Source organism: Geotrypetes seraphini, chromosome 9 (genome assembly GCF_902459505.1).
Source record: "Geotrypetes seraphini chromosome 9, aGeoSer1.1, whole genome shotgun sequence".
Taxonomy (NCBI): domain Eukaryota; kingdom Metazoa; phylum Chordata; class Amphibia; order Gymnophiona; family Dermophiidae; genus Geotrypetes; species Geotrypetes seraphini.
The window spans coordinates 8,812,504-8,836,201 of record NC_047092.1 but is presented as its reverse complement, the minus strand read 5'-3'; the positions used below and the strand labels follow the sequence as shown (position 1 = coordinate 8,836,201).

Sequence of the window (23,698 nt, the reverse complement as noted above, 5' to 3'; positions counted from 1 at the left end):
TGGGCCTCCGCGTGTGCGGATCGCCGGACTTGATAGACCGAAGGTCTGATCCGGAGATGGCGCTTCTTATGTTCATTTCTATTCCATCAGTCCAGGCCTCTTTTTCTTCCACTTTGGAAAAGGCATATTATTAAAAATTAAAAACGAGCAAAAAAAAAAAAAAAAAAAGACAAATGACAACAAAGCAACAAAGAACCCCAAAACAAAATTCCTCAAAACAAACAAGAATGTAGAACTCTTTCCTGACCTTTAAAGAGCTCTGAATCTTCAGAAATTGAACAAGCCTCTCTCAAATTTTTGAAATAACCCTGGTCATGATGCCCCTATAGGGGTAAAAAAAAAAAAAAAAAAGCAAGTTAAACAACGTAGGCCCTCTCTTACAGAGGCGTGCTAAGCGTTTTAGTGTGGATTCAGTGCTCGCTGAATTGATGCATGTGCTAACTGCTAACACGTCCATAGGGTAACATGCATGGGTGTTTAGCGCGCACGAGAAAGCATAGCGAACCTTTGTAAAAGAGGGGGATAGTCTCCGAGAAGGGCTACGCACGCGAGTCCAGCGAGTTTCTAGTTGTTTTTTTCCCCGTAAACTATTTGTCCTAGGATCCAAAATCTGAAAACTAGTTGGACTTGGGGGACTTTTTACTAAGGCGTGCTAACCAATTTAGCGCATGCTAAGTCGATTAGCGTGCCTTAGTTAAAGAGGGGGTGTTTAGCCCTCCACGGAGATTCTGTTGTTTAACTTGCTTTTTGTAACATCATTTTTTAAACCACTCTGAATATGTGCAGAAACAAAATGAAGAATCTGGTTTTTTCCCCCTTTAATCATCTATAAAAATACTTGTTTTACAGTGGTAGTTTCAATAAGGCACCTGCTAGATTATTCTCGTTGCTGGCTGGCATGTAGAGTTTAAAAAAAAAAAAAGAAAAAGTTTTTGCACTGTGAAATGTCTTTATTTTGCACTTCTAAGTCAGGCTGTAGAACGCAGCTTTTTCTAGCTTTCAATGGAATCGCACCATCCCCCCTTTCCCCACCTCAAGACAGAAATTGTTTTTACACAGAAAGGCATTCGCAGCTCTGCGCTGGGCTCTGTCCTCTGAATAACCCTCCGATTTTTCAGCCCAGGGCTGTTTATACAGCTTTACCTGTACCATTCCAGCGCCCTGTAAAATCACCGCCCTGCAAATGTAATCTAATCCCACCGCTATCGCTTTAATTCCATGGTATTTGGGGGTTTCTTCTTGGCGTCCTCCAAAAGCAATGATAAAAATTCATCCCAGGTGTAGCAGATTCTCGGGATCAGAATCCACGAGAAAAGAAGGTTTAGGAAAAAAATGATTTTTTTATTTTTTTTAAACTTGATGCTTTTATTATATTCCATTGAGATGAGCTGGGGGAAATCCCCCCCCCAACACACTTTTTTAAAAGATTTGGTCTTAACACTATGGGTTCCTTGTACTAAGCTGCGTTAGCATTTTTAGCGCACGCGGCATTTTAGTGCACGCTAAACCCGCACTACGCGGCTAGAACTAACGCCAGCTCAGTCTAGCGTGCGCTATTCCGCGCGTTAATGCCCTAACGTGGCCCTATGTTTCACTGTACCTCTAGTAAAAGACCCTTGGAACAGATTTGGACGAACAATTCCTGAATTCCAGGTCCCATTCTGTGCGCTGCGAAGTTCCCTCCCTCCCCAGTACACTTTCAAAGCAGATGACAGATCTGTTCTGTCTCCTGACACCTTCCCCTAAGATCCTGCCTGCGCTTTACCCCACTGCCCTGACCATACATCCCTCCCCTGCTGGGGAGGGGGAGAGAGGCTTTTAACCCTTTTCTGCCTCTCAGCTGGAAAAGATACACAGCCGGCAGGGATCTCAGCGCCAAGCCCTTTACCTTCAAATCAAATCAAATGTGTTTTTTTTTTTCTTTACCTATTGTTATTTTTTTCTCCTAATTGCTCCAACAATGGCGTCTATTAGGCTAGAATTGTCAAATCAAGGCTCAGCTCTGTCGAGAGCCCAGTGAGAAGGGCAGCCTGGCTCAGCCCCCACTGGCTTCTATTCCACAGCAGGGAGAATTATTAGTATTATTTTTTTTAATGATCCATTTCATGTTCTCGTTTGGCAGTTTGATTCCGTTGTCTCCTTCTTGTTTTGATTTGTTTAGGACACAATTTCCCCCTTCTTTCTTTCCTTCCCCCCATTAACATTGTCTCTTTCTGTTTACATTCTGGCTTGGTGTTTCTCTCTTCTTTCGGACCCTTTATTTGGTTTTCTCCTCATCCATCTCCGGTTCCTCTTTGCCTTCACGTCTTTGTTTTTTTTTCTTTATAGTTTTATTTTCCATCCGCAGCTGTATCATTCTCTTCGTTTTAATCCGGCTGTTGGAAAGAATATTTCAATGTAAAGGCCAGCTTAAAAACGTTAATACAAACAGAATAAAACCTGAACTCGAGACTAGGTTTCCTTTAATGGAAACACTGACAGTTTGCATAATGGTCCCAGTTACTGCAAAAGGGATTTCTTATAAATATGTTTAGCAATAGTCCAGGACCTCCTAAATGCCAGTTTTTCATTCTACCACCGACTTCAAATTAATATGGCTGCCAGACCAATAACCCGAGTTATAGACGTATTTGAATATTACACTGCCCCTTTTAGCCCCTCTCACGATTTTAGAAAGAAAATATAATTGTAATCCTGGTCACACTTTATTTTCTCATCAATGGAATAGTCCATCTGACCATCTTATAAATCTGCCGTCTGCTTTGAACAAGTAAAATAAATTAATTCTTACCGTAGCTGGTTTAAGAAATATTGCATCACCCATTCAGATGATGCTGATAACCTACGCCAGGTGGAAAGTTACAGTCTAGGAATTAAAAAGACGATAAGTCAAAGCAACTGATTCAAAGCAAAAGAAGTCAAAGAGGAGGCGATTGGGATAAGCAGTGGAGGAAAAGGTTTTATTGGTTCCTTGCACTGATTGAGACTCTACATTTTTCATACAGGGCCTCATCCCAGGCTTTGAAACGTGTTCAGGGGAAACTTTGCAAAACAGTTGCATTTCAAAACTGGGGGCTATTAGAGAGGGTAAGAGCCCCCCATCCCTCATGTAAAAGCTTCTCCTTCTCCCTGCCCTTAATGCTCTCTCAGCTTCATTTCCTAGTGTTTACACTGGCCCTGACGTCACGGCCGCTGGCGTCTGCCAGGCTGGCCAGTGCTGGGCAATGCCGAGCATCAAAAGAGCAACCTCCCATTCCCCAATTACATACTGTCAATCTGGGAACGTGGGATGGACAAAGTGGGAATTAGGCACTGAATAGCACCCTCCAGGCAGCTTCCATTACAAGATGCATCAGATCAGCAGCCGAACGCACAAGGCTGCCACCCCCCCCTGCAAACAGTGCTGCAGATGCATCCGGTAGGCAGCGAACTGTGGATGAGCTTCCCGGGGCAACAATTGATTTTTCCTCCCCCCCCCCCCTACAGTCAAAGTCAGGGAAGCAACCCCTGTTCTGCCATCTAAGAGCGACAGATTTCTGCAGCGGCTGGCCTTCTGTACTTTGCACTTATCCCACCTTCAGTCCTGGTGTTGTTGGACTCTGGGCGGTGCAGTTCGGTTTGGGGGCAATCTGTCTGAAACCGGCTTCTAGCCAGCCTTAACCTTATAGTAGTGGAAGACGGTTTAAGGCCATTTCTCCAGCGAACTGACAAATGCAGGCGCTTTCAAAATAATGTATAACATGATGGCAGTCATGGGCAGAAGCACATATCTCAGCTTTTGGCCAGGATCAATGTGTTTGGTCAGGTTATTTATTGGTTGGTGGCAGGATTTGGCTGCTGTTTTGCCCATCCAATATTAAAAAGGGGGGGGGGGGTTAGTATCCATTTTGTACCATAGATTGATACAAACAAGTTTCAAGTTTATTTCTTTGATTACTTCGCCTAGTCCAAATGAAATGCGATTTACATAAGTTCAAAAATTGAATAAAATTTTAAAAACCAACAAACATAACATTCACTACTAATACATTAATACATGTAAGGAGGGAAGCAATTGACAGCAATTGACATAAATACAATTCTAAAAAAAAAAAAGTAAAAATAAAACCATGGGAGGGTCAAGACACAGAAGGTTGGGGAACAGGTACCTGCTTAATTCTATTAGATTGTCTTCCTAAAGTTATTATAGGTTATAACATATCTATTGGAAAGCGTCCTTGAATAGCCAGCTCTTTAGGAGACTTTTAAACTTGCTCAGTGCTTTTTCTTCTCTTATATTAAATGGCAATGAATTCCAGATTTGTGGGGCTGTCTCTCCTAGAATATATAACTTTTAAGGAAGGATTTCCTGTCCTATTAACCCTCTTTCTTCCTCCCCTCTTAAAGTCAATCAATTTGTACCTTTGCTTAATCTTTGTAAACCGCATAGAACTTCACGGTATTGCGGTATATAAGCTGTTATTATTATTATTATTAGCAGAGCTTTATCTTCAGATCTTAAGGATTTTATGGGAGCGTATGGTATTAGATATTTTATTTATTTAGATTTTTATCCCGTCCTCCCAATAGCTCAGAACGGTTTACAAATGAACATACACAGTAGGGAGTAACTAGACATATAAGTAGTACAACAGGTTTAGTGATTGGATTTATAGTTTTTGGAGAGAATTAAATACAGGGAGAGTTAGCAGAAAGAGAGAAGGGGAAAATACAGTAGTTTAGTTTAAGGAAAGTTATAAGCGTTTAGGTACAATTTGTTAGTGGATAGAGTAAGAGAGGGTCATACTGGAATTTCGGGAAGGTGGTAGGAGAGTGGAGGGTGGGGCCTAAGGGGGGGAGAAGACAGAGGAGATCTTTAGTTGAAGAGGAGGGTCTTTACCGATTTACGGAATGTTAATAATGAGTTCTGTTAATAATGATACCTGCAGTGGTGGCCCATCAGATCTGCCTGTCCTGTCATATAACAGCAATCAGACCCTGTCCTTTAATAATGCCATTCATACTGTCAAAGAGAAATCGAGAGCATTTTATGGTAAAGATTTAGGAGTGAAAGAGGTATCGAAGGGCCTCATTGTGTGGCTTTTAAGAACCACAGTGGCCCTCAGGTGACGATTTAATTCTTAAATACATTTCTAGCCCGCATTCTCGCCGCTAGTTCGAAGCAGTTTATCGGGACATCTTTGTCGGTTTTTCTTGCATTTCCCCGGGAATTCGCTGCACGAGCCAAGCTCCGGGACGCTGCCCGCGCGCCCGCTAGGGGGACGCAGCGCCTCAAAGCAGCGAGCAAGGGGCGGGGCCGAACCCTCGGCTAGCGCACCAATGGCGACGGGCTAGGTGGCCGGATTGGTTGCGGCACGTTCCCGCGATCCCATTCGCGCCACGCCCCTCCTCCTCCCCCCCCCCCCCCAGCACACATTTTGTTAGTGCAGAATCTGGGCAAACAATTGCAATTCAAGGAGGTCAGTAAAGAGAGACAAGGCGCGATGCTGCGTCTTTTGCACGTGTAAATCGCGGTTGCAAGCGAGCGATTGCAGCGGCCGAAAATCTGCTGCTCATTTATTTCTTCATTTCATGCATTTATAACCCAAGTACCAAAAAATGCTCAGTGTCATGAAATCTGGATGCAAAACCCCCAAAAAGGAGCAGTGACGTGCCACCCACCCAAATTAACCATTTCATGTCCTGTCTAAGGAGGTGCACCCCCCTCTGCCCCACAAAACGAGCTGCATATTAACGATCGCCGCTACCAAATGTCCCCCCCCCCCCCCAGAATCCGGCTGGAAAAAAAAGGCACAAAATGTGAACTCTCCAGTATCACCGCAGCAGTTTCACCAGCTGATCAGCTCTCGCCCCTCCCTCCGCCGCTAGGCTCCGCCCCCTCCATTGGCCAGGCCGCTGGAACCTCCTTAAGTTGCGTCGCGCCACCGCTGTCTGCGAGCATTGAGCCGCCTGGCGCCAGGCTGCTCCTGTCGGCAAAGAATGGCTTCACTGTGAAACAGCCGGGCGATCGAGCCCTTTCGGCTTCTCCTCCTGTTTCCTAGTAGGAGGGGGGGGGGGCAGACCTCCACCCTCCCCGAAAAGAGAGCAAAAAGGTTGGTCTCGTTCGAGCCATTTCCTTGTCGGAGCCGATCGCAAAGGGGGGGACGACGTTATTACAGGTTGTACAAATTGCAAAATTATTATTTCCCTCCCCCCCCCCCAAAAAAAAAATGTGCGTGCTTCTCTCCGCAAGAGAGGGATTAGACGTCTCAGGTGATGGGATCTGGGGTGCAACAGCTGGAACATCTGCAGAGAGCTTTGCATCTCAAAGTGAAACTTTTTCCACTGAAATGCTACCGCTCTGCCCTATTTTTAAAAGTAAACGTTCAGCATCATCATAAAACGTTGTCTTTTTCTTATTCTCGTTCACAGGTGATTCGTGAAGGTCCAGTAGACCAAGCCGCTGTGGATTTGGGTTGCATTTTGTGCTCTTTTTGGAGGGACTTTTTGTTAATATTATCGTTGAAAGGAACAAGGACTTCGGTGTTTGGCAAGAGATGGAAGTGACCGCTGACCAGCCCCGGTGGGTGAGCCATCACCACCCAGCGGTCCTGAATGGCCAGCACCCGGACTCGCACCACCCAGGACTCGGTCACTCCTACATGGACCCTTCGCAGTACCAGCTGGCCGAAGAGGTGGATGTGCTTTTTAACATCGACGGGCAGGGGAACCACGTCCCTTCCTACTACGGCAACTCGGTGAGGGCCACGGTCCAGCGGTATCCTCCGGCTCATCACGGTGAGTCCCTCTTGGTTCCGAAAACTCAGCCTGGCCGCCCCGCTTGCTTTCTGAGCTCTTTTTTTTTTACCCCCCCGGAAACGGAATACCTTACTAGGTTTTGCACAGTAAAGTCTAAATAGGAAACGGTAAAAGTGCACCGATCAATCCTCAGATGGACGTCCGAGCGCACCAGGGGTATTTGCAGGCCTGGGTTTTATTATATACGGCCTTTAACAATGTGTAAGTGTACAAGGGGGTGCTGAAAAGTTCTCAGCCCAACTAAGAATACAAGGAGTTGGCTATGGTTCGATCGATGATCTGAAATAATGTTTAAAAAAAAAAACCCAAAACCAACAACCCTCAGAATTGCGTTTCTGCAAATCAGCACCAAACAAAGTAAGATCGCACTTCCAGCTAGAGTAGCAAAATAACGCTCAGAATTTAGAAAGTTGGTTGGGCTGAGAACTTTTCAGCATTCCCTCTATATTTGTAATATATTACATGTCATTATTTCCTTCAACAAAATAATACAAATAGATTTCATTTCAGATAGATTCACAATTATGATTTTTTCCATACATATTTCTATCATTCCTCCAAAATATAGTTCCGTAAGACCCATATCAAGCCCCCTACTACCCCCCATCTCCCTTCCCCCCTCCCATTCACATTGTATACATTACATTAGTGATTTCTATTCCGCTGTTATCTTGCAGTTCAAGGCGGATTACAAAAAGGATCTATCTGGCCATTTCCAGAGGAATTATAGAATAGTTAGGGAGTAGTCAATTTGGTTCATAGGGACGAAGTAGTTCTTGTGGCGTTAGAGAGTGGGGAGGCGTTAGGTTGGTTTCGATTGTGGGGTATCAGGGATTTTTTTTAAATAGTATGGTTTTTATTTCTTTTCTAAATGTTCTGTAGTCAGGGGTCGTTATCAGCAAAGTAGAGAGTTGGCGGTCTAATCCCGCTGCTTGTGTGGCCAGGAGGCCATTATACAGTTTTTTCCGTTTGACTTCTCTGATTGGGGGATATGTGAATGGAGGATGGGTTATTAATGAAATTATAATAAAATATGAAATTTATCATTCCTTCAATATACATTTCCATATGACCTATTTCATCCTACCTCTATATTTGTAAATAACTTGGGTTAAAAAACCCACATTAAAAAAAAATCTTTGCTTTTCTAAATATCTAAGCAAATATTCAGGCATTGTGCTTACAAATAGTTTGTCTTTTCCAGTCCTGGCCTGTTTTTGCTCCTTTATTAATCGACCCCCCTCCCCCTCCCAATACACACCGAGCTGCTGTTCTCTGTGGCAGAGGCAAGATTTCTGGCAAATTTCAAATACCTTTATTTCAGATCGATTCTGTGCAGTGCGACCAAGCTTGGCCAACTTTTCTATCTTGCTAATATAGCGTGGGTGCTTTGAAATGCCCTTGGGTTGAGTTATCTGTCTCTCTCTAATATATGGAGTCTATATAGACACACATCGGTCCGATTAAAGGGGGCAAGGAAACCTCAGTCTTCCCTCCTAAATATCTTATCTCAAATATACATCTGCGGTTTAGAGGAGGTAGAAGTGTGTTTTGTAAATTGCGCCCATGTTAGAGTCTGTGGCCACGGCAGCTGCTGGGCTTTATTTTTTTTTTAGTCCAGTGCTTCAATTTGTAAACCGCTGTTTTCACTTGGAAAATGGATTGAGCATGTACTGTAAATGACATAACAAAATGTATTTTGAAACATTAAAAAAACCCACAAAAAAATCAATCGTGCATGAAAACCGGCTGCGCACTTTATTACTTAAAAAAAAACCAACCCCAAACAAACAAGGCAGTAATGGAATGCGTCTGGTTTCTGGCCTCTGGAACATTTAATTCCTTAGTATTTAAACATTTATTAGCGAGTTTTGCTTGGATGTGTGTCTTCTGGTGAAATAAACCTTACTTTGAAGACGCACTAGCAAATACACAATTGTATTATGCACATAAACAACCACGCTTCCAATTTAGGGGTTATAACAAATGTACATTTTAAATATTTTTTCGCTTCCTCCTTTAAAGAATTTATACCTAGGCTAAATCACTGATCGATTTAAAGGCAGTTAACGAGGCAGACTAAAGTTGAATTATTGTCCTGTAGACCAGAAACCTAAAACTATTTTTTTTTTCACATAATTTTTAAGGGATTACCGATATAATTGGTCTCGTAATAATACACTTCCTTTTGGAATGAAGCTCCAGATACAGCACTGATCAGGGGGAATATTTTTATCTCATCTTATCTTCTACCTGTCTCTCACTGCCATCTGCTTCCTGGCTCTAATTATGCATGTGTGTGTTTTTTTCCCATATATTTATGTAGTGATCGTTACTTTAAATACCCAGGAACCTAAATAAACGTCTAAAAGCAACACGCCTATTGGAATGTAAATTGTGCGTCCCAATTGATCTAATCTTACCATTTGATTCTTCCCTTTCAGGGAGTCAAGTCTGCCGGCCTCCTCTTCTTCCCTGGCTTGATGGGAGCAAAACCTGCGCTTCTCCTTGGAATCTGAGCCCCTTTTCCAAGACCTCAATCCACCACAGCTCCCCTGGACCCCTTTCCGTGTATCCTTCAGCCTCCTCGTCATCGTTATCAGCCGGACACGCCAGCCCTCACCTCTTCCCCTTCCCTCCTACCCCGCCGAAAGATGTCTCCCCGGACCCGTCCATTTCCACCCCGAGCTCCAGCGCGTCCAGCCGACAAGAGGACAAGGACTGCATCAAGTATCAGGTCTCGCTGGCAGACACCATGAAGTTGGAGTCCTCCCACTCCAGGAGCACTATGGCAGCGCTAGGAACGGCCTCCTCGGCCCACCACCCCATCGCCTCTTACCCCTCGTACGTCCCAGAATATGGCTCGGGGCTCTTTCCTCCAAGCAGCCTTTTAGGGGGATCGCCGACGGGGTTTGGCTGCAAAGCCCGACCCAAAACACGTTCCAGCACAGGTAAGGGGGTCTTGTATTTTTAAAAAAAATTTTAATCAGAGCACCTGTCGGTGTAATAACATCCTGATGCGGGATTTTAATCTAACACGAATAAGTACGGCCTGCAAAGTTCACTCCTGACGAGTGGCTGGAGAAGGCCCAGTGGTTTGCAGAAAGGCTGTGAGTTCAAATCCCTCGCTGCTCCTTGTGACCCTGGGCAAGTCACTTAATCCCCTCATTGCCCCAGGTACACTAGATAGAGTTGGAGCCATATGATAAAGTACCTGAATATAAGTGATATAAATTTTAAAAAAACCAAACACCAGTATCAGTGAATTCAATTAAGTGGCTCTTCATGTTGGAGAACTTGGCAACAGTTTTAATTTGAGGGGGCATTACAATATCTGAACAATTGAGGGATAGGGAGAATAAGTTCTGTGAGTGGTATAAGCTGTTGTTAGTATATGAGCACTTCTTACTCCTCCAGAAACTGGGTCAGAATTTCTCTTTCGGCTGCACTTTAAAAAGTTAAGCTGAAATCAGTCCTGTCACTCGCACAGCCGCAGAGCAGTTAGGTCGTTGTTTTAGGGTGTCACTCACGTTTCATCTAATGCAAGCTGCAGAAACGGCATTTGTTTTGAAGTTGTCTGTGCAGAGTCGGCAAAAAAAAAAATAAAAAAAGGTGCATGGGGCTGTGAAGTGCAAGGTTAATCCCTCATCAATGACCTCGCTAGTCTTATTCGAAAAAGAAATTCAGAAAGTTTACAACCTGAGGGGAAGGGGCAGGGAAATAATACACACAGATCAGCAAACCATAGCTATTTCCAATGTGATTCACATCTCTGTCCTGCACTGATTACTCGGTAGTACATTATAACCCGGATATATATATATATTTTGTATTCTTCCTGCTGCTGGTGATGTATGTTTCATGCACAAGTCCCAGCTTGGTAGTTGAAATCCCTTCCCAAGGCTTTCCAGGGCGACTGGTCCTCTGACCGCCCTAGCCAGGGCCTTGCGAATGTTTCCAGCTAATCCAATTATTTTCAGACTGCCGCACGCGACAGTCGCATTCTTTATCTCGCGCCAGGAACTTTAATAATAAAAGGGGTCCCGGATGCGGTTACTTAGACGGACAAGAAAACCAAACCCTGTAAGGTGCTTGTCTTTGCGTGCAGGAAAGAGAGTGAGAGAAGGGCTTGATGATGCCATGAAGAAACCCCCCCCAAACGAGTTAAAGGGAGAGAGATGGGAGGGGGGGGGTAGAGTGTCAGTGATAACTTTGAACTTCATCCTGTTAAAGGCATAGAACTGGGGTGGGATGGGGGAGGGGGACACGGCTTTAAGACAGCTCGGTTTCGATTTGGGAGACTTGACTGTTTCCTTTCCTCTGTGTTCGGGTCTCCAACGCCTGATCCTCAGAGAGTGTCTCGTGTGTCAGGTCTCCCTTGTTAAGAGCTACCTGACTGCCAGGCAAACTAGGTCACTTCAGCCTGTTTCTGTCATTCTCGGGACCTGTGGTTTGTGTGCAACAAGCCTGAAACCCCGGTGTGGCGTTTGAGCAGCTTCAAACTCACCGAATTAGCTAGCAGAGGTTTAGAGCCTCTGCCAGAAAGAGGCATACCTGGGATTCAATGAAGCCAGCTGCGGGCAGGGGGGGGGGGGATAGCAAATTGCAATTGGCAGAGACAAACACACCCCAGCCGGCCTATGGCAAAAAGGAACTTCTCAGCTAGCCAGAGATCCATAGTGGGGAAGACCCCTACCAGCAGAGCCTTAAAAGCTAATTTGTAACGCCAATAAGATCGTGCTTTAACACTAATTGCGCTGAAAGAAAGCGAAAAGAGGAAGGCCAGTGGGCTAAAGGTGGGAGGGAGAAAAAGATGAGATGCTGGACCTGCTTTAAAGCCAACCCAGTTTTTTTTTTAAATTTAGCACAGCAAAAGGTTTAAGCTTTATAGCGAGGGTTGGTTTTTTTTTTTTTTCCTTTAATGTTGTTACTAGATCATTCAGCCTCTTCGTTTTCTGACAGATGTGGCCTGCAGTTTATTGGAGGGGGTGGGGGGATTTCTTCTCCATCGTTGACTTGCTTATAAAAGCACTGTGATGGCTGTAAAATTTTAAAACTTAAGAAAGCCCTGCGGTTCATCTCACCCAGGGCGAAGCGTCAGGCTGCACGAGGCCGGAGAGCAGAAGCGCACAGCCCCGTCCAGCGCCTTTTACTAGCGGATTCAAGCGATTTTTACAGTCCCAAATTAGGCCTTGCAAAAAGCCAACCCATGCATAAGGTAAAAGACAGGAAAAGATTTTTAAAAATGTTGCAGAGTAAGGCACCGGAAGCAACTTAGTACTTGCTGTGTGTGTGTTTTGGGTATCTCAGTGTATGTCTTGAGCTGGTGAAAGGGGAAGCCACGTTCTTAATACTCCGGTGCGATGGAGGCTCGTGCCCTTCTCTCCCCGAAGCGAAAATGTCCACTACTTACATGAAACTCTGCTAAATCCTGGTTCCTGGTTTTACTGTCTCCTGTTATCTTCACGCCTCTGGCATTTCGCAAACAATCTCTTTTATTTCAAAGAATAAGATCCCAAATGGGGAGGGGGGAGGGAGGGGGTTACTTTTGTGCTTCAGCGCTCTTGTCCCAGGCTAGAAGATTCCTGTTCCCAGAGCCAGGCCAGAATATATGTCTTTATAACTTTACTTCAAAATAAGATCATGCTTTTTGACTGCAAGGAATGATGGTCACTAGACATAAATGGAATAGTTTGCATTAAAACCCAAACCAAGCAAGAAACGCTTCAGAGAAAGACTGAGTTTACTGGATTTGCAGAGAGGATGGACGGTACTGAGTATAGACAGAGCTGTCATTCACACGTGACAGATGTCCAGTGAAAGGGACAGGACGCAGCCTCTCTGGATCTCTATAGAGACGGTCTCCTATCCGTCGAATTGGACATCTGTATAGAAATCCCTTCAGATAAGAAGAGGAGAAATGCTTCTTCAATGCTTTCCTGGCTAGGGCAAAGCAAGACCACTTCCGAAAGTTGTCCTTTAGTACAGTGTAGGGGTGGCTTGGATCGAAACAGACTCAAGATGTTTCTGGTATTTAAAACTCTGCATAACAGAGGCCCAGATGATTTGATGTCAGTTCCACAGCAAGATGCGCTCTAGCTATATGAGAGGTTGGACTTCAGCATCAATGCAATTATGTAACGACAGAATTATAGAATTTCCTACTACACAATGTGAGGTTAAACCAAAATTATTTCTCATTTAGGAAGTTATGTAAAATCTGGGAGGGGTGTTGGCTTGGCAGGTTAGAATAAGGGCTCCTTTTACTAAGGCGTGCTAACCGATTTAAAGCGCGCTAAATGATAACACACTTATCATATTCTATAAGAACATAAGAATTGCCGCTGCTGGGTCAGACCAAAGGTCCATCCTGCCCAGTTAGCAATTAGTGCGCCTCAGGGCTCCTTTTACGAAGCCGCGTTAGCGACTTTTAATTACGCGCTATCTTCCATGCTGGCCGAAAAACTACCGCCTGCTCAAGAGGAGGCGGTAGCGGCTAGCACGTCCGGCGGTTTAATGCGCGGTATTTCACGCGTTAAACCGCTAACGCGCCTTCGTAAAAGGAGCCCTTAGTAAAAGGACCCCCTAAGTTTGCTGATTTTAAGCTAAGAATATCCTTTGTTTGTGTCTGTGAGTTTTATGGGCTTTATATTTAAACATTTTTATTGAGGGAACAATATATAAAGATATTCCTTACAAATAAATTCATATATTTAAAAATTCCGTTCCATTCAATACATATTATCAAATAATATTATCATTCCTTCAATCATTTTATATTATAAACCATAATTCCTCATTATCACCTCCCTCTCTCCCCTTCCCTCCTCCCTCCCTCCCCTTCCCCTTTTCCCACCATCCCATTTTCCCTTCCCCTCCCTGGAAGAAAGGTGACCCAAAAAGCCAGCCAAGATCTGGAATGCAATTAAGGCAACCATAGCTTCAATGTAATTCATTGAGAATTAAACTTCTTGCTCTAGGTGAAAGCTTTTGAATATAGGGATCCCAAGTCTTCATAAAAAGACGAGTTCGTCTAGGAGAGATCGACAAACCTCCCAGACCTCAAAAAAAGTAAACGATGCAACTGGTTCTTTCAATACCAAATTATGGGCTTTATAAGTGTTGCCTTGGATACTTGGGAAGATTCAACCACTAATGAATAAAATTAATAAAAGAAATTAATGAGAGCAGAGGAAAATTGCCTCAGTTTAAGATCCAACATCTCTGAAAGATGCACAGTTTACATGTCCCTGGAAAAAAAAAAAAAAAAGCAGCCACGACACCGTCTGCTTTGAATATGCAATTTAAAGATCTTATTAATATGGACAGGCTTATTATTAATTGGCAATACAAAGCATCAGTTTCTGCATTAAATGATGCAAAATTCATTTACTCTTGGTTAAATGCATTTTTGGCTCACATCAGCAGATGTTATTTTATTGATTAAGCTGAGGCTGGCTGTTATATTTTGCAATTACTTGTATTACCCGAGGACCTTAGGGAACTTCTGGGTTGTTGGGTGTTTTTGTTAATGTGTTTAATGAGAATATTGTTATTTATGCCTCAAAATGAGGGGGTATATTTATTCCAAATTAATGTATCTATTATGTGCCGAAAATTATTTCAATGTATCAAGTGACATGCAGTGCATTTCCTTGTTGAGGAGTTAATGCCAAATGTATCATTTATTTTTTAAATGTATATTCCACTTCTAAGTGTTTTATATATAAAAAAAGAAAACCCACATTATAAAGCACTGCCAAAGTAGTGTTGTTGAGTCCCTACAACAATGAGCTTACAAGCTATAGGGCCAGTTTTCTGCAAGGTTTGTCCTCGGATTGTATCCAGGACCTAATTTTTTTTTTCTTCAGGGAAATAGCTTAGATTGAGCAAAAGTTTAAGGGAACGGTCCAAGATCAGAAGTGAGTGGAAGAGGAGAAATGGCAGAAAGTCCTGGAATCAAAAAGACAAAACCATAGGTCCCCCCTTTTAACTAAGCAGGCGTTAGTGAGTACCGCGCAGCATCCGTACCACAGCTCATAGGGCTTCGGTGCGGTTACTGCGCCAGCCCACGCTAACCGCCTTAGTAAAAGGGGGGCCTTAAAGCCTTCCAAGAAAATTCAGTCTCATTCGAGGCAAGATCTTGGGAGACAGTGTAGATATTTTAGACTGGGGGTTTTGTCAATCCAGCGGGTCATAACACGTTAGGAAAACTTAAGAATAAAGTGTCGATTTTTGTTTTCTGGAAGTGAACGATCTGCTGTTTTGTTTTCAGAAGGCAGGGAGTGTGTAAACTGTGGAGCTACCTCTACTCCTCTGTGGCGGAGAGATGGGACAGGGCACTATCTCTGTAATGCCTGTGGACTCTATCACAAAATGAACGGCCAGAACCGACCACTCATTAAGCCGAAAAGAAGGCTGGTAAGTACCGGAAAGCAGAGAAAACACCAACTCTTTCTCTTTCTCTCTCTCTCTTTTCAATTTCCTCAGTCCAGAAAGGAAAGCTTTTTGTAGGAAAGTGGCCCGCCACCCAACCGAGAACGTGTTTGCAGGTAAGACAGAAAAGAGACCCCCCCCTGGACCCCCTATTCGCTCCCATGTTCACAGTGAATTAATGAATTGATCTATTTATTAATTCTGATCTTGTCTCCTAGCAAGGAATTGAGAGTCTCTGGAACGACTCTTTCTGGACATCTGAGTTTCTCACTCTCCAAAGATTTTCTCTTTATCCTGTTGCTTAGAGAAAAAGAAAACTTTGGGAAAAGAGGAATTGGAGGAATTTGATTTTCTTCTGTCCTACTACCTAAAAGATGGATTTGGTTCTGTCATGTGCCTGGGTTGTTTATGTTTTAAGCTGCTAAGGTGGGGTTACCATATGGCTCCAGAAAAAGGAGGATGGATTGAGACATCCAGGTTTTACTTCCATTGCTTTCAAGAGAAGTAAAACCCGGATGTCTCTATCTGTCCTCCTTACTTCCATTGCTTTCAGAGGACGTAAAACCCGGATGTCTCTATCTGTCCTTCTCACTTCCATTCCTCTCAGCGGAAGTAAAACTCGGATGTCTCTGTCCTCCTCACTTCCATTCCTCTCAGCGGAAGTAAAACCCGGATGTCTCTATCTGTCCTCCTCACTTCCATTCCTCTCAGCGGAAGTAAAACCCGGATGTCTCTATCTGTCCTCCTCACTTCCATTCCTGTCAGCGGAAGTAAAACCCGGATGTCTCTATCTGTCCTCCTCACTTCCATTCCTCTCAGCGGAAGTAAAACCCGGATGTCTCTATCTGTCCTCCTCACTTCCATTCCTCTCAGCGGAAGTAAAACCCGGATGTCTCTATTTGTCCTCCTCACTTCCATTCCTCTCAGCGGAAGTAAAACCCGGATGTCTCTATTTGTCCTCCTCACTTCCATTGCTTTCAGCGGAAGTAAAAACTGGATGTCTCGATCCGTCCTCCTTTTTTCTGAAACCATATGGTAACCCTCTCCTAACGTATATTTGAGTTCTTCTTTGCAAGATTCATTGGTTTGCTGGTAAGAAACTCTTTTACTTGTAAGACCAAGAGAGCAGCAATGTGTGTGGTGCACTGGTAAGAGAAACCCCAGTAGACGGTGATCAAACTCTATTGGAATTTTCAGCCCTCGTCAGCTCATTAGGAAGCGGGACGGGATTTCTACAGAGGGAGTTTTTCGCAGGGATTTAAAATTTGGCAGCTAAGGCCATTTCACTCTCCCACTCACTTTTTTTTTTTGTCTCATGTGAAAAAAAAAAACAACCCCCAACCCTTTCTAGAGAAAAGTTGCCGGATGTCTGAACGGGAAAGATAAGTTACTCAACGACAGTTCTGCTTCCCTCATTCCAAACATTAAGATGTTTGAACTTAGCAGAACCCAAAACAGTGGGTGTGAGAGCTAGGATAGAACAGGGGTGGGGGTGGGGTAAGAAGGTGGTCAGTGTGATCTCAAGCTAAGAAGGCACTTGAACCCCTAAAATCTATAAAATCAAATTTCAGCCTGCCATTGAAAAATAATTATTCAGTTTCATTCCCTTATGTTGATAAATAAAGGGGTCATTTTATTAAGGCATGCTAACCCGTCCCTAGAACATAAAGGTCACGTTAGCGTTTAGCGTGCACTAAAACAGCTAGCATGATGCTTAGTAAAAGGACCCCAAAATGCATTACCTAATCCTGGATGGATTTTAGTATATATACTAGTCTTTAAGCCCGTTAACATTAATGGGTGCTAGAATAGATGTCTGCCTGTCTTTCTTTCTTTCTCTCTCCCTGACCCCCTTTCTCTGTCTGTCTTTCTGTCCCTCTTCCTGCCCCTGTGTCTTTCTTCCTTTCTTTCTTTCTGTCTCCCTCCCTCCCGCTGTCTGTCTGTCTTTATTTCTATTTGTCTCTCTCCCTGCTCCATATGTAACATTCCCTCCCCCTTCATTTCCCTGTGCAGCAGCATTTCCCTCCCCCAACCTCACTTCCCTGTGCAGCAACAGCAGCAGTATTTCCCTCTCCATCCACTTCTCTGAGCAGCAGCGGTATTTACCTTCCCCTACAGATCCCTGTGCAGCAGCATTTCCCCCCCCCCCCTTTGCTTCCCACAGTCTGGCCTACCATCGCACTCACTGTGGTTAAGGAGATCGAGAGGGCACAAAAGGAAAAACGGCAGTACCGGAAGAAGTTTATTTTTAAGTTTAAAGTTGCCGCCGCGGTTCCTCTCAAGATCGCTGCCTGTGTCGGAAGCCTTCTCCGACGCAGGTGCGGCTCGTGAGAGGAGCCGCCGCAGCACCTTTAATCTTAAAAATAAACTTCTACCGTTTTCCCTGGATTTAGGTTTGCGCGAGGTGGAGAGCAGGGAGAGAGAGAGAGAGCTTTGGGCGGCCAGCAGCTGCCGCGGCCAACATCCGCCTCGGGGGTGGGAGGGAGAGAGAGAGAGCTAGCTTTGCGCGCATGCGCACTCCTACCTGCAATGCCCTACATCTCACGGAAAACGGACGCACGCAGATGGGAGTGCACATGCGCGAGTAGCCTTTTATTATATTAGATACATAATAAAATCCAATGCATTTTATTTTTCAACTTAAAGAGGATGAAGCAGAATAATTATGTTTTCATGACAGCCTGAAATTTTGATTTCATAGCTTTTAGGGGTTCACGTGCATTCTTCTTCAGCCAGCCCCTTTTCTATGTATACCTGATGCTGCAAAAAACAACTATGTCATCCGCATCCTGCACTTCTTACATCCTCCCCCCCCCCCCCCAAAGCTGTGAATATAATTTGCTTTTTTAAGTACCGTTTATGGCTTTGGTTTTTCCCCTCCGGACTGACTTTCCTGCTGCAAGAAATCCCCACCTATCCAGCAGAAACTCTGCCTTTCACATCTGGCCTTTTGTCATTGTCTGAGGGCTCCTTTTACGAAGGCGTGACATTTGAGCAGGCGGTAGATTTTCGGCTGGCGCACGCTAAAAACGCTAGCGCACCTTCGTAAAAGGAGCCCTGAATGTTCCGTCTGACCCTTTGTGTTGAAAGATATGCCTTTCAGAAAGCTCCAAATCATGGAAAATGTTGAAAAGGCAATTCTAAGCCTGTTGCTAGCAAAAGATGCGTAGCACTTCCGTACGTGCGTGTGCAAAGCTGTGTTCTGTAAGGGTGTGCGCATGGATGGGACATCGGTGGGTCTCCCATAGACCTGCTGTCTATAATTATGCAGCCGATCCAGGTTTCTGTTAAGATTCCATAATGGAATCTGGGCCCCCGGATGCTGTTACACAACAGATGCTCCCCAAGGTACACCTGGGTTGCTTCCACCTAGACAATGACACGGTGACAGGATAACCGTAGGAAACCATCCCATGTCATTCTTTAGTGCCTATTTCAACCTCAGTCCTTGTACACCAGCATTCTTCAATGCAAGGCTTGAGGGTCAGTGGTTTGGGCCCGTTCATACTCCGATTCATCCCTCTCTCCTTAAAGAATGACATGGCAATGGTTTCCTGTGGTTAACCGTGAGAATGGGGACAAATTTGGCAGAAACCCAAAGAGTAGCACCATTCCAGAGCTGAGATTGTGATGTCATAATGCCACATTCCACCAATGCCTAAGAGCCAGCCTCATCAGTGATGTCACAATGGCTTGATTGTCCTATAGTTGGCTCCACATAAGAATTGCTGTACTAGGACAGACTGAAGGTCCATCGAGCCCAGTATCCTGTTTCCAACAGTGGTGAACCCAGGGCCCGTTCTTTAGTGCCTTTCTTAACCTCAGCCCCTCTACACCAGCATTGTTCAATGCAAGGCTTGAGGGTCAATGGCTGGGCCCATTCAGACTCTGATTCTTATGTGAGCCATGTATAGGATAATGAACCCATTGTGACACCACTGATGAGGTTGGCTTTTGGGCATTGGTGGAATGAGGCATTAGGACTAGAGAATGACATGGGGACAAATTTTTCCCCGTCTCCGCGGGAATTCATTTTCCCGTCCCTGCGCGTTGTTTTCCTGCGGCATTGCTACAAGCTCCGTCCTCATCTGCACAAGCCTCAAACCCTTTCAAATCCTAAGTAGCAACATTCTAGAGCTCAGATTGTGATGTCACAATGCCTCATTCCACCAATGCCTAAGCTCCGTCCTCATCTGCACAAGCCTCAAACGCCTTCAAATCCTAAGTGGCAACATTCTAGAGCTCAGATTGTGATGTCATAATGCCTCATTCCACCAATGCCTAAGCTCCGTCCTCATCTGCACAAGCCTCAAACGCCTTCAAATCCTAAGTAGCAACATTCTAGAGCTCAGATTGTGATGTCATAATGCCTCATTCCACCAATGCCTAAGCTCCGTCCTCATCTGCACAAGCCTCAAACGCCTTCAAATCCTAAGTAGCAACATTCTAGAGCTCAGATTGTGATGTCATAATGCCTCATTCCACCAATGCCTAAGCTCCGTCCTCACCTGCACAATCCTCAAAAGCTTTAAAATCCTAAGTGGCAACATTCTAGAGCTCAGATTGTGATGTCATAATGCCTCATTCCACCAATGCCTAAGCTCCGTCCTCATCTGCACAAGCCTCAAACCCTTTAAAATCATAAGTGTTCGAGGCTTGTGTGGTTAAGGCAGAGCTTACAGGAATGGGACAGGGACAGGGACAAAACTCACGGAGACGGGGACAGGGAAACTGAATTCCTGCGGGGACGGGGGCAAATTTGTCCCTGCATCATTCTCTAATTATGACATCACAATATCTGCTCTGGATACCAGACTGGCAACCTTTACCCCCCTCTTTTGCAAAGGCACGCTAAGCGTTATAGCGCTCGCTAAATCAACGCATGCGCTAACTGCTAACCCATCCATAGAATAGCATGCACGCATTAGCGTTTAGCGTGTGTTTGGCGCCCGCTAGAAAGCTTAGCGCACAGTGTCTATCTCAACCTCAGTCCTTCTACACCAGCATTCGTCACTGGCTGGGCCCATTGATTCTTCCCTCTCTCCTTACAGAATGACACGGGGATGGTGACAAATCCCGTCAATGTGTCATTCTCTGACCAGATATTCAGCAGCATCCCCTATGTGCCCCCTGCCAGTGACACTGTCCCCTGGATTATATATATGTTGTCCAGACAAAATAGAGCAGGAAAAAAAATGATTTACAATGTCCAATGTGACACGGACAAGAGAACATGGACCGAAGCTAAGGGGGGACAAGTCCAGGACAAATATCAGGAAGTTCTGCTTCACGCAACGAGTGGTGGACACCTGGAATGCACGAACAAGAGGACATGGACTGAAGCTAAGGGGGGACAAGTCCAGGACAAATATCAGGAAGTTCTGCTTCACGCAACGAGTGGTGGACACCTGGAATGCACGAACAAGAGGACATGGACTGAAGCTAAGGGGGGACAAGTCCAGGACAAATATCAGGAAGTTCTGCTTCACGCAACGAGTGGTGGACACCTGGAATGCACGAACAAGAGGACATGGACTGAAGCTAAGGGGGGACAAGTCCAGGACAAATATCAGGAAGTTCTGCTTCACGCAACGAGTGGTGGACACCTGGAATGCACGAACAAGAGGACATGGACTGAAGCTAAGGGGGGACAAGTCCAGGACAAATATCAGGAAGTTCTGCTTCACGCAACGAGTGGTGGACACCTGGAATGCACGAACAAGAGGACATGGACTGAAGCTAAGGGGGGACAAGTCCAGGACAAATATCAGGAAGTTCTGCTTCACGCAACGAGTGGTGGACACCTGGAATGCACGAACAAGAGGACATGGACTGAAGCTAAGGGGGGACAAGTCCAGGACAAATATCAGGAAGTTCTGCTTCACGCAACGAGTGGTGGACACCTGGAATGCACGAACAAGAGGACATGGACTGAAGCTAAGGGGGGACAAGTCCAGGACAAATATCAGGAAGTTCTGCTTCACGCAACGAGTGGTGGACACCTGGAATGCACGAACAAGAGGACATGGACTGAAGCTAAGGGGGGACAAGTCCAGGACAAATATCAGGAAGTTCTGCTTCACGCAACGAGTGGTGGACACCTGGAATGCACGAACAAGAGGACATGGACTGAAGCTAAGGGGGGACAAGTCCAGGACAAATATCAGGAAGTTCTGCTTCACGCAACGAGTGGTGGACACCTGGAATGCACGAACAAGAGGACATGGACTGAAGCTAAGGGGGGACAAGTCCAGGACAAATATCAGGAAGTTCTGCTTCACGCAACGAGTGGTGGACACCTGGAATGCACGAACAAGAGGACATGGACTGAAGCTAAGGGGGGACAAGTCCAGGACAAATATCAGGAAGTTCTGCTTCACGCAACGAGTGGTGGACACCTGGAATGCTCTCCCAGAGGAGGTTATTGCGGAATCCACTGTCATAGGATTTAAAAGCAAACTAGACGCACATCTCCTTACGAGAGGCATAGAGGGATATGGGTGACTAAAATGACGCCAGGTGTACACCTGGCTGGGCCTCCGCGTGTGCGGATCGCCGGACTCGATGGACCGAAGGCCTGATCCTTAGATGGCGCTTCTTATGTTCTTATAATGCCTCATTCCACAGTGCCTCAGAGCCAACCTCATCAGTGATGTTCCAATGGAGTAGCAACATTCCAGAATCCCAAATAGTAACAAAAGATTCCAGAACCCCCAAACATTATCAAGAATAACAAGATTCCGGAACCCCAAAGAGTAGCAACATTCCGGAATCCCAAAGAGTAACAAAAGATTCCAGAACCCCAAAGAGTAGCAACATTCCAGAGCTGAGACTGTGACATGGACAAGAGGACATGGACCGAAGCTAAGGGGGGGACAAGTCCAGGACAAATATCAGGAAGTTCGGCTTCACGCAACGAGTGGTGGACACCTGGAATGCTCTCCCAGAGGAGGTTATTGCGGAATCCACCGTTCTAGGATTTAAAAGCAAACTAGACGCACATCTCCTTACGAGAGGCATAGAGGGATATGGGTGACTAAAATGACGCCAGGTGTACACCTGGCTGGGCCTCCGCGTGTGCGGATCACCGGACTTGATGGACCGAAGGTCTGATCCGAAGGTGGCAGTTCTTATGTGTGCGCAAGTCAACCGCTTAACAAGCCCAATGACGTGAATATTTGAGTGGTGGCAGCCAGTTATTGATGTTAAGCGGCAACCATTAATATCTGAGCATGCATCTGACAGTGCTCTATTCTATACGGCAGTGCGCTTAACTCCCATAGCGCACCTCTCAAGAGGGGGGGGCGTGGCCACGCACGGGCATGGGAGGGACGTCCTGTAAGTTTGTGTGCATAGTTCTATAATTTGAGGGAGGCAGAACTAACTCGGACACCAGCAGGTGTAAATCCGGTACCCAAAAATGAGGTCCGCGCCTAACTGCTCTTCTATAAACGGCACGCGCCCTTTTCAAAACAGCACTTAGCGCTAAGTTTTTTTCCTGGCGTGTCATTTTGAGTGCTATTGATAGAATCCAGCCCTATATGGATAGTGCGGCAAAAACTTTTACAGACTGCCGTGGCGCTGCATGGATAGCTCTGGAGCAGCCTGTGATCATTTCGCTTTCCTCTTCTCATCGATATTCCGTCTCCTCCTGTCGTAACTTTATTTCTATGACTCTCTGACTAGTGGCTGCATTATTAAAAGTGTCAAAGCTTGAATATACGTGAACGAGGTGGTTGAATACTGACCCAGTGGTTTTGAGAAGTTCTGCTTTTATTTTCTTATGTGGGGCAAGCTGAAATGATAAAAATTGTACAGAACAGGATGGGAAGGTGACTGTGATATCATTCTATACAGACTAAACTAAACTAAAGCTTAACTTTGTACACCGAGTCATCATTCTGAGAAAGCTCAACTCGGTTTACAGCAGGAGTGACAAAGTCCCTCCTCGAGGGCTGCAATCCAGTCGGGTTTTCAGGATTTCCGCAATGAATATGCATGAGATCTATTAGCATGCAATGAAAGCAGTGCATGCAAATAGATCTCATGCATATTCATGGGGAAATCCTGAAAACCCGACTGGATTGTGGCCCTCGAGGGGGGACTTTGACACCCCTGCTCTACAGCAATCTGTGGGCGTGCGTCCGATCAGATCATTTGCATGCAGAATCTGATGTGAATCGGTCGCTCAGCAAAACTCGGCCAAGAATTGCCCAACAACGATCCAGATCGGTGAGTTTAGTGAATCTAGGCCAGGGATGGGCAACTCCGGTCCTTGAGGGCCGGAATCCAGTCGGGTTTTCAGGATTTCCCCAATGAATATGCATGAGATCTATTAGCATACAATGAAAGCAGTGCATGCAAATAGATCTCATGCATATTCATTGGGGAAATCCTGAAAACCCGACTGGATTGTGGCCCTCGAGGGGGGACTTTGACACCCCTGGTTTACAGCTATTAAATA

General features: G+C 45.1%; 1 protein-coding gene across 5 annotated transcripts in view; it reads left to right on the top strand.

The window, feature by feature from the left end:
* Window positions 1–23,698, top strand: part of GATA3 (GATA binding protein 3) — an 82,178-nt gene that overhangs the window by 10,711 nt on the left and 47,769 nt on the right. The window contains exons 1-4 of one of the 5 annotated variants that reach the window (XM_033959712.1): window positions 5,900–6,092; window positions 6,412–6,777; window positions 9,243–9,749; window positions 15,074–15,219. In XM_033959712.1, the coding sequence (XP_033815603.1) occupies window positions 6,537–6,777; window positions 9,243–9,749; window positions 15,074–15,219 (894 nt within the window). In that variant the 5' untranslated portion in view covers window positions 5,900–6,092; window positions 6,412–6,536. Of the gene's footprint in view, window positions 1–5,899; window positions 6,159–6,411; window positions 6,778–9,242; window positions 9,750–15,073; window positions 15,220–23,698 lie in introns of those variants that run through there. The other 4 variants (XM_033959711.1, XM_033959708.1, XM_033959709.1 and 1 more) reach the window with 4 other exon arrangements.